The sequence below is a fragment of the Saccoglossus kowalevskii genome, chromosome 5 (genome assembly GCF_978046115.1).
Source record: "Saccoglossus kowalevskii chromosome 5, keSacKowa6.1, whole genome shotgun sequence".
NCBI classification, from domain to species: domain Eukaryota; kingdom Metazoa; phylum Hemichordata; class Enteropneusta; family Harrimaniidae; genus Saccoglossus; species Saccoglossus kowalevskii.
Genome location: NC_140645.1, coordinates 29,264,168 through 29,276,253, shown reverse-complemented (window position 1 = coordinate 29,276,253; position 12,086 = coordinate 29,264,168). Strand labels below are relative to the sequence as shown.

The 12,086-nt window shown below is 33.0% G+C and overlaps 1 protein-coding gene across 1 annotated transcript; it reads right to left on the bottom strand.

The window, feature by feature from the left end:
* Positions 1–6,408: 6,408 nt before the first annotated feature.
* On the bottom strand, positions 6,409–11,844 carry LOC146745997 (synaptogenesis protein syg-2-like). The gene is made up of 7 exons (XM_085498877.1): positions 11,442–11,844; positions 10,234–10,560; positions 9,301–9,597; positions 8,858–9,184; positions 8,207–8,524; positions 7,002–7,319; positions 6,409–6,569 (listed from the first exon to the last, which is right to left on the bottom strand). Exons 1-7 carry the CDS (start codon positions 11,842–11,844, stop codon positions 6,409–6,411), a joined length of 2,151 nt encoding a protein of 716 aa, XP_085355003.1.
* Between the last annotated feature and the right edge of the window lie 242 nt (positions 11,845–12,086).

The window sequence follows — 12,086 nt, the reverse complement described above, 5'->3', positions numbered from 1 at the left end:
GAGTGAGTGTAATGATTTATTTGTAAAGATACTGAAATTATTTTTATCATATATGTCAGTATTTTAATAATTTACATTACTCAATCAAGTTAATAATTAATATTTTTTATTATATATTACTGCCGTTCGATACACCTGCACTTATGAATGGTATTTCAATAGCAGGGGTCGTGATACATATTTGTCAGTATATCTACTAGCCAGCCCCATGACAAAACAGAATCAAACATTATACAATGGTTGCAAGCACTTATGCCAGGCTAAGATCCAAGTTTCAGTTAGTCGAATTCTCTATATACGGCCATCACAGAGACAACAATACTTCTAATAAATTATATTATACACAACATATATAGATTAAAATGACCTTCGGTAAGTGGCGAGAGAACTTAAATCTTCATTGCGACTGATTCATTAATAGCACTGATGATTGGTTTAAATCAGCGAGTCATGAATGGTTAATTAGATTAATTTCCAGTCCCTAACATTATCTTGCAAATTACAGAATCAATGAGCCACGACTAGCTCACTTTTTACGACTATTATTTCGAAAAAATATTCTCAGACCTAATCTACGTATATATTTTTGCGTAATTAGGTATCTTCATTGACATGTTTATTTATACCAGTCGGAAGCTGCACAATGTAGTCTTTCAAGAATAGTTTTGAGTGAAGTTAGTCCGGTTCTTGACAGTACAAAATAAGGTCTTAAATTATAGTGTAGTTTATAGCAGCATAGTATACATCATTAATGTCTATAGTGATTCCTGAAATAGAAAAAAAAAACAATAATGAATAAAGTACTTGGAAAAGAAGAAAAAAACAAAAGACGAACGCACATTTGTGTACACTTTGAAAAATGTTGACGCACGATTTTTCAGATATTGAATCCTTTTCATTGTTCAATTATGGTATCAAGTAGATGGCATTTACGGAAACGTTTAAAGTCACAACTAAGATTTGACTGATTACTCTTGACATACATTCAACACTTTTTTTTTTTACATTCGGTAAATAAAAAACGTTCAAATAACATTTGATATCACAAGAACCACAGTTTAACATAGGCAATATCTTGACATCCACCAACACGTAATGGCGACAAAACATAACATATTGTGTTAACGTTTAGTATTAGGTCATGATGTAACCATGACATTTCGAAAAATAATCCACTACAGATGCAATGACACTTGAAATAGGTAGCTAATAAGTACTGTAAACTCACCTGTGTTTCCTTTGATCGGGGTATTTCGTAAACTGGTTCAGCTTCTCTCGTCATTGGTGAAAGTGCTGTGTAATTACTGTCTACTGCATTAGCCTGTACATGGGAGGTCATTGACATACATTTATACTATTGAAGGTTCACAATTTATTGCCACCCTCTATGTACTTGACCATGGTAGGTGATAATGTAGAGAAAGTAATTAATTGATGTAGTTATAATTGTGTATACTCACCTTATATGGCATTGGCAATGGCGTTTCATATGTGTGTGTCTTATCCCCTGTCACTTCAGAGAGTGCCGCACACTCCAGATTACTTCCTGTTGTCTGGGAAATTGAGAACCATTATTGTTTAAACTTAAAGTTTAGACACAGTTTATACATTGTTTCATTTTAAGATATACAAGATAGTTGATAAATGCACAATTCTATGTTTTTTATTTTGAAACCTTTTACAGTCTTGGACATTACCTTTGTTATTCGTTTATTCCAGACAAATGCAATACCGCTAGCAGTTACAGCACCGATGACAAGAGACACAATTACTCCTGCAATTACACCAGCACTGCATGAAGTGTATTTATGATCTGTATTTTAAAAGGTACATAGTTGGCAAATATTTGAACAACAACAATTCATTTTTGTTTATTTGCTTAACAAGTTTCTATTAATTCTTACTAAGCGAAATCAATATCGTAGCAATCACATGGATTTGCACTATGAAATGATGGGAAATATAAAACTTGCATGAATGGAATTACTGTAAAACCCGAAATATGTCTTATATTGCATCTGAACATAAAGTAAGAAACATCCCAGACAAATATAAACGTGTCAAAACAAAATTGATATCGATATTAAGCAATGGATTATACCTGTGTCAGGAACCATAACCTGTGCTTCGAATGTTCGTTCATCGCATTTGCCCATTTCTGTACAATATGTCATTCTATATTCAGCAAAATCATCATCTATTCTATACGCTACTGTATCTCTGTCAATACAAGATTCAAGTACATTCCAGTTATGATCTGCCAATTGCTTTTCTATTTTCACACATTGGTATTTTGTGTCTTCGTGACGTGTCCAACTAATTATACCCATGTGATGATTTACAATTTCCCCCATGACGACACCAAAAGACCAAATATCACTCTTCAGTGAAAATCTTCTGTTCAACAATGTTTCAGCAGACATCCATTGATATGGATAGTTGTTCTAGAAAACAATGCATGATGTCTCATTAATGGTAACTCCTGTTCATTAAAGGTATACATAGATGACATGAAGTCAATTTAAGCAATTAAATAAGAAAAACTCAGCTGTACTTTTTTGCTTCTTTCGTACACGGTATTGTGTATGTCTCAACAAAATCTTTCACGTAGAATTAGACATAGCCGATGGATAAAAAAGACGTTCTAATATATTTATATACCTGAGTTTTTTCAAAGAAACGTAGATCATCGATGACGTCACTTGCGTAGCTAAAATTGGATATTTTACATTGTCTATGGCTATTCATTAAGATATGCTCAGTGGTCAAATATCTGTGAATAATCTGGAATAAGAATAAATGACAAACGCATGTGTAAAACATTTGAAATATAAATAACATGTAATTAAATGGAAATATGGATAGCATTTGAAACCAATCTTTATTAGACAAAATATTGGTGAGCGATGTTAAACCAACCAATGTCAACCATAAAATATAACAGACTGCTTTGATTAATATCGTTTAAGTCAGACTCGATGCGTTTAGAATGAAGATAGCATTTTAGATCTGATGACTGTAACTCCATTACTATATATCTAGGAACTAGGTATAAGCGACATATTAATAAACAATTATGATGATGATTATTAACAAAACAAGAATCACTTTGTTTCAATGATGATGTATCGCCCACTCACCTGTGTCTGTGCAGCATCCACGAAATTGTACAATATTACTATGATTCGATATATACTGCATTATTTCAATTTCCTTGGAGACCTCTTCCTCAATTTGATTGTTCAAAGGATCTACAAAATAGCATCTATTACCTTCATATATTATCTTCAAAACCTTCAAATGACATGGAATATTATAATCCACATGTCATAATAGTCAGACAAGATAATAATTGCCATATATGATTGTTATCAAGAGCCATATCAATATATCGTCATACAAACAGAGACATATATGGCATAAACTATGGAACACGTATCCATGAAAGACGTAACATTACTAACCGATGTTTTTCTTAATCACAACATCTGACTGACCCCCTGCTCCACTCCAAGCAACACATTTTACCAATTCATAGAATCGACCAGTAGATACTATACTTTTCATGCTTATATCATTTCTTCGAAATTCTAATAGTTTTTGTCCTGCTTTCATGTAAATATTTTCTTTTCCATCGTGGTTAAGCGAAAAGCAAACATAATTATTTAATATATTTCCTGTTGGTGGTACAGTACGTTTTTGCATATCTCGTTTGTTCATAACTTTCCTATAGTAAGATTGAATAAACAATAACAATTTAAATATTTTACCTTTTTTTAATAATTTCGGCCTAACATTCTCGTAGGTAGGCACATTGATATCTGAGTCCGTAGGTATTGCACTATTTCCATAACCTAAAATACACAACGCGAATATATGGCTTACCATGTTTATTTAGGTGTTTATTATGTGGTTGCTCTCATTACCTAATTTAATCAAATAACAGATGTATGTAAACTAAGTCACATATATGACGAACAACTTAAATTCGCGCATACACGGCAGTATACATAATGACACACATGATATATGTATTCGAGGAGTTTTCAAATTAAGAAAATATTTTTACTGTGCGATTTATTTATTTACTATTTATTTATTTACTGCATGCACAAAAAAAAACTCACGGCGTGATTTAGTGTATATTTCATGATTAAAAAAGAGCAATCAAGCAGAGACATGGAGGTTTATGGAGGTTGATAATTAAACTTTGCAAGCATATTCAGAACATATATTCCAACTATGTGTCCAACAATACATTATATTAATCAGACAGTTACACCCAAACCGCAAATCAACGGGTGTGCACGCTTATTTTGTTTCCGACATATTTAAGACATTCTAAATTAGTTATTGAATCAAACATGATTAACTAAACGTAATGATGAAAAAATAGATTGCATGTTTCACATTGAGTGTATGTAATACATGTGTCACACAAAGTTAGACCAAGATTACGCGTGTTACATCTTCTGCATACATCTTCTGGGACAACTAGTTTAAATCAGCTGCAATATAATCTGTAAATGTCCTGCAACACGTATAGGTCGTTTAACCATATATAATGAAGGCATTACGTTTTACTGAGATCTAATGCAATCGTTTAAATAACCCATTGATTTCTAATTTACCTGTTGAAGTTCTCTCCGGCAATTCATGGTGATGTCTTCCTCGTACCATAGTGTCTGACAAATATTGAAATACACTTACTGTCGTTAATAAGTTGTACATGTACAGTAATTTTCGACAAAGGGCGTGTATTGTAAAACGTATGCTATATATGTCTATATTAAATAATTCCATCGCTGTGTTTCAAATATTACAGTGATATATATATTCACCATTATTCCGTTTCTCATTTCTTCTCATGAGTATTATACCCACTGAAGTAATTACTGCAATTACTGCAACTATTCCAACCAAAGGGCCAATGTAAACACCAGGATTGGTTGAGACGTTTTCAGGCAAGTGTTCATTGCCGATGGGTGCTGTTATTTTAAAAAATGACAAGAACAGTATTAATTTACTCGAAGTTATTACCAATCATAAACAATGCATATACAATTTGCTTATCTAGAATGAGGTAGTATGAACGAATGAATTAGTGTGGTCAAGGACATGTAGTATTGTATAATATGTCTTTTCAAAATAATTTAGATATGAGCTGTTAAACTTTGACAATTCTGATGGCAATACAGGCATAATAAGAAGCACTGGTATAGCAAGTACAAAACACATTCCACATACCAATAACAATATAATTGGGGCGAACTATCTTTGCACGTTTGCATATACAGTGAACTATCTAGCCAATCGAAAATATATACACAATATGAAGAGAAAGCAAAGTACACCGTCAAAGCAGTGAATAAATAAGTACAGATACAACAATGATTACAAACATTCTCCAACCAACTATAAACAGTACTGCTGAATCTTATTACATTTGGACTTAATAAAAATGCAATCAACGTATTGCTACTAGTCATAGCTCTTAAGTAGACATTAACCATGGCTTTCCTTCTCCTCGCCTCAAAAGAATAAATTCGATTATAAAAATAGTTTTGAGTCATACTGGTATTGTGTCCAAGGTTAAGCAACATTCTGAGTGCATTATTTTATGACATACAAACACAATTAATTTGAAAAAGCTGTAGTTTGAAAACATTGGGAAAATCTGCGATTCAGAAACTTCATTACGTTTGTTTATAACAACACGCAAATATGAGTAGTTCTTTACAAATTTTACTGCAGATCCATTTGGAATGCACTGAATCCTACATTATGGTGGAAATATAGAAATGCAAACTGACATGCAACATTCATCAACCAGAATGTCGCCCACCAATAGTAGGTGCTTCATAAACATACCGCCCAAATAACAACAAACCTGTCTTTCTACTAAGCTAGATCCCTCCATATACACATCGATAAAAACGGGGATAACACGCTCCTGTACGACGTCGTTTAACTTATTAAAAGGCGCGGACGTAGTGGATCGCCATCGCACAGAAAATAATTGATATATGTACCAAAACACCAATACTCTAACTATAAATATAGGCATGTTCATATCAAGAATCATATAAAGAAGGGTCAAATGATCAACCATATCAATGGGTTTTGGCGCAAATAAAAAGCACAGAAAACTGCAATACTAGAAAATATAGATGATGGTGAAATCAATTTCATCTCTTTTGCCTTATAGTTTCTTTGTCATACAATTGAATCGTGGATTGTACATGTATTATCTGTCACGAATATATACTTGCTAAATGGACTTTTCTTACCTGTAGTTTTAAATATGATAGTCTTACTTGGTTCACTCCAGGCTATCACATTCTCAGCTGTTACATATATTTCATATTCAGTAGATGAATTCAAGCCATCGATGTGATAAGGTAGCATTTAAACTTTATTTGATCTGATGAAATCATTGATTTTTATCTGTCTGTATGACACATAAAACCATTGTGATGATCCACCGTTATATCCCATATCCCATGTAATATTGACAGAGTCCCATGATATACCCGTTGTTCTCACATTGGTGGGTGGCCCTGGTTCTCCTACAAATAAACATAGTGTTATAATATACATTAACAGTGTGATAAGCCTAATCTTACAGCCTCATATTGATACTACAATTATGGTTTAGTAATGTATTAAGTAGGGTCAGATTGACAAAGTGTATTTAATAACACTACTTACTTTTCCCAGACAGTGTAATATTGAAATAATCACTACAAATACTATTACCAGCATGACATGTATATATACCATAGTTTATTTCAGGATTCACGTTTAGTATATACAGTGTGCTTTGTATTAATCTATTAACTGTATATGGTTCATGTTTTATAACAACTCTGCCCATATCACTCATAAGTTCTACTGCACTACCACCAGTTACAATTATATTGAAGTCAACAACCTGACACTGCAATTAAGATTCAGTTACGTAAATTGACAAATATTGAATATTTAATAACAATACTTACTTCTCCTGGCTAGTGTAATATTGTAGTTATCACTACCAATAATATTACTAGCATGACATGTATATACACCATAGTCTACTTCAGGTATCACGTTCTGTATATACAGTGTACTTTGTATCGTTTTAGTAACTCCATATGGTTCATGTATTATCACAACTCTGGTCGTATCACTCATAAGTTCCACTTTACTACCGTAAGTCCATATGTACCACTTTATATCTGGTATTGGATATCCCATAGATGTACACATAATGGTAGCATTCTGACCTTGATCTGCTGAACTTTCATCCAATGTGTCATTGAAAATTACAGCAGAATCTATGATTGTGAAATACATTAGCTTAAAAACTTAAGTCGCTTTGGTTCAGTCAAGTGCATTTAGTGTATTTTGAAATGACCAGCCAAGCTCCAATCTTTTATCAATTTAAAGTTATTAATGCAGATGTTTATACAAACAAGGTGGATAATATGTGAAAATAAAATAAATTATAAATACTACATATTTAACAGTGTCAATATATGCTGATATCATTCTCTATTTCTTAATTTAATTGTGTCATAAAAAACAGTTCTACACATTCATATAACTATATCTTGCATTTGAACCTCGTTTGAACAAAATCTATTGAGGTACATGAATGTCCGAGACATTCTTATTTACACATTAGTAGTCCAAAAATTATTTTGAAATCACACCAAATTTAAACAACATTAGCATGGGCCTGCTAAACATATTCCCAGTCCGTTATTTTTTTTTTTTTTAATTTTAAGATCTCTCACTAGCTGAAGACATTATTTATGTAATTGTGTCAAATTAGAACATCTAAGAACAGATAGGAAACTTGCAAGAAAATATAATCCAAGTTCATTTACGGGACTCGCTACATACACGAGAACGATAATGCAATCCTTCGTCATAATCACTGTGTCTGTCTTAAAGATTAACTTATCACTGCTACAAATTATATTTATTTCTAAATTTGTGGTTTACGGTATAACTGTTTTTTAATGGGATGATTTCACCGAGGCAAGTTGATGTATAATATTTTTATACACATCTGTTGTTGGAACGTGACTGCAGACACTAAAGTGACTGCAGACACACAAAGGACTTATGTTATTTGTTAATGTTTAGTGATGTAAGGTTGTTAAAACACGTAGTATGAATGCATAGCTAATTGTACCAAATATCAATAAATACTTACACTGTACAATCATATTAACAAATGTATGTTGTGTTATAGACTGTGCATCATGTTTACTTTCACATCTGATTCTTTTTCCAAAATCTTCTTTTATTGGTGTAATTGATAATTTACTTATTGTGTTCTTTTTACCATCACTAACCCATACTATTCTACTATTGCTACCAGTTGTAATATCAACATCGTCCTTATACCACTCTATACTAGCAGGTGGATGGGCTTTCCTGGCAGTACAATCTAGTTGGTATTCTACACCTGCTGTCATGGTTACATTGTCATCTGTAGAATAACCATCAATGTTCACTTTGTTTGGGGAAACTGAAATAAATATTACATGTAATAGTTAGGTCATTGTTAAATTTAAGTAAAATAACTTATATTATATCCTTCATGCTTTTCCCCATAAGTTCTGGTATACTATAATACTGTTATCATCATTTGAATTACAAGATGATTTGTTTCTTGTTATATATTATGGTATATGGTATATGGTTTATAAACTAAACATAAGACCGTTATCAGCATTTATATTACAAGATGTTTTACTTTTTATTTTTGTCGTATATTATCTTCGGTCTAGTATATGGTTTACAGACTCATCAGTTTCATTTTTATTATTTAAAAAAAATATGATCAACCCAATAAACTTACTCCACACATCTAATACGACCTCTTCATTGATTGGTTGATCTCCGTCTATAGCATCATTTGTTGCTTCACATTTTAATGTTTTGTTGTGACGTTCTGTGTAAGTTGGTGTCAATACAAGTGTACGTATGGTGTCTTTTAATCTATTATCTTGCTGGTTGTCTGGTGTCTGTACATTATCATGTGCAGTTGGACTGTTATTGATATACCATTGTATAGTAGCTGCTGGTTTACCACCAATAGATGTACATGTGATTGTGGACTCTATATTATTGTATACAATAAGTTTACCAGTGGAGGCTGATGATATTTCTATGTTGAACGGGATCACTGTAATGAAATCAAAATAAAAGCTAGTTCGATTTACACAATATTAATATAAGGTAAGATGAAGCGAAATTTAAATTGACAAGAACCTATTGATATTGTTTATAATACTACCATACCTTGTACTTCCAATGTTATTTCTCTTTCTTTTGCTGATGTGTCTGCTTCATTGTCAGCTTTACATTTCAATTTCTTTCCATCGTGGTTGTCCAAATTAGGTGTAAACATCAGATCACTACTGGTAATTATCAACCCATTGCTGTTCTGTGGTGTATTGTTGTTTGTTGACTGTGGTCTATTATTGATGTACCATGTCAATGTAGATTCTGGTCTTGATGTAGTAGAATATGTAAATGTAACACTTGTACCAGCTGTTATGATATTGGATCCACTTATTGTAGGTATTGTAGGACCCACTAAGATAAAGTGAAATATACAATTCGGTGTTATAAGGTGCAAACAACTGTGATCGAATGAATTAGGAATCATCTACAAGTATACAATATTACTAATAATCTGAAAGTACAAACACAATATCTTACAAAAACTAAACCAATATTGTGTCGTTAGTTCTAGGTTAAAAGAATAATTTTAAAAACAGAAGGTAAACAGTGCCAGAATATATATGTTGCATTCATGCACTCAAGTGGACAATATTATCATGAATAAATTTGCCTTCTCGCAGCAAATTAATGATATATACATGTACATCTAAAGTTATAGAAGAGATAAATTATAATTATGCCTATGTGATCGTTTGCATTCAGTTGATGATATTTACTTTATATATTCAAAGCAGGTGACTTGGTTTGTACGTATTAGTACAATTACTAGTAGTATTATAATCTTTTATTGTGACAGGTGCATATAGATTTTAAAATGAATACAAATAGATTTATTAAAAAAACATTAAATTTGCTAACATCCGTAGAAAAACTCATATATGCTAATGTTCATATAGCATAATAAATGTCGAATTTCATTTATGTCTGTATGTATGTATGTATGTATGTATTGTTAGAAACATGTACATTAATAGAAATGATATTTACCATAAACATCAAGCATAATATGCGTGTGTTTATATTGAGGTGTGACGTCATTGTCAGCTCTACATTGTAATTGCTCATCATGATCAGTCCACTGAGGAGTAAATGTCATTAGCCTTACTACTGTTGACAGCTTCCCATTTCGTATTATAGTAGGTTGATTTGCAGTCTTTTCAGTACTTCCTAAATACCATGTTATAGTTGGTTCAGGTCTAGATTCACCAGCAGTACATGTAAACGTATATGAATTACCAGATGTAACAATAACAGTAGCACCAGTAGTATGGTCTGATCTGGCATCAGATATCATAGGATTAGAAGGTATGGCAACTGAAATAGTAAGATATAATTTATAGGATTGTTATTATGAGATTTGTGATTATCTTTAGTTATAGTAGTAGTAGTAGTAGTGATTTTTAATAAGCAGTTTGACAAGGACAAGTAACGTAAATGAAAGCAATAAAACGTACAACGTTAAGCTTTGGAACCCTGCAAGTAGGCCAGTCTCACTGGTTCTCACCACAAGGAGTTACGATCCACCCTACCAGTCCCAAAACAGAAATAAAACACACAACAAAGTTTAAAAACTACGTGATAATACTACCAGTTGATTTATTCGTGATGAAAAGTAGACATGATTTAAAATGACAGTAGGCGGGTTCAGTGTGTGAAAAAAAAACAATACTTTATTTGAGATTTTACAGTCACCCGTGACACGACGTGGCGGAGTGTACTCAGGCCACCCAACGTAGCTAACTGGAAGCTTGGTGTTTATAGAAACCGACCAAAACTTGAAGTGAAAATCAACGTGATATACATAAAGTATGTCACCCCACGAAGCCGACTTAAAGCCGGGTACACCAGCACCTATGGGTCTTCTCAACTGTGACGACCTTACCCGTGAAAACAATACCAATACAACAGACTGGTCCAGGAATATTAACTTGTAGCAGACTACAAGCGTACTTCTAAGCAAACACCAAGCTCGTCATTGTGCACAGTACATAGCGCATCGCATATAGCCCACTTATTGATAAAAACCTGTAATTTATTACTTATTTTGAAAAAGTCAAATTCGGCTTTTAACCTTGAAATGAAGCGCTGCTTAAAGATTTCAAGTGGTTCGATCACGCCGTTATCTTGGCGTTTGTTGCGCCTATTGATGTGGATCGAAATCTTAGCAGTACAGGCAATATAATTAAATAAGTTACGTGCTTGACGAGATACGAATAAACCAGATCTACCAGGAGGCAATAAAATAAACCACCACACAGGTATGTCAGCATCGGATACAACAAGATTTTTTATTATTGTTTTGATACAGTTGTACAGAGGAACAATAACAGGACAATCAAGAAATATGTGACGTAAGGAGTCGTTGTCCCCGCAAAGTGGGCACGTGTTCGATTGCGAAAAATTGGCATGAACCAGAAATCTGCCAGTAGTGTATGCTCCATGTATAATGCGCCACTGTAAGTCCCCTTCTAACTTAGTAACCGGGGAAGCATAGCAAGCTTTGAAGTTTGGTTTATCTTCGTCCGAGAGATTCAAGATTTCCCGCCACACTGTGTCACATTTATCCGGATGCCGTTTAATATGAAGCAATGTAATCATGTATTTATACACTGTCCCTTTTTCTAGTTTATATAGGGGCAAGTTTATTTCATTAGAATGACGAAGTTGGTAGTAGTCATTCCATGGTTGGGGTGATTTAATCTCGTTACTATTCAGGTAAGTGTTGATTGTTACTTTCCATTTTTCAGGAATACTTTGATGTAGTGATTTTAAATGGAGATGTAGTGTGCGTTCCGATCGGATATTAAGTTTGTTGTATATCTCCGTACTCGAAGACCATG

Coding starts and splice junctions, on each gene's coding strand:
- LOC146745997 (XM_085498877.1), bottom strand. CDS start 11,844: ATGATTACATTGCTTCATATTAAACGGCATCCGGATAAATGTGACACA. Junction 10,561..11,441: donor ATTCGTATCTCGTCAAGCAC/GTAACTTATTTA, acceptor TTACTATTTCAG/TTGCCATACCTTCTAATCCT. Junction 9,598..10,233: donor TATTATGCTTGATGTTTATG/GTAAATATCATT, acceptor ACTTTATCTTAG/TGGGTCCTACAATACCTACA.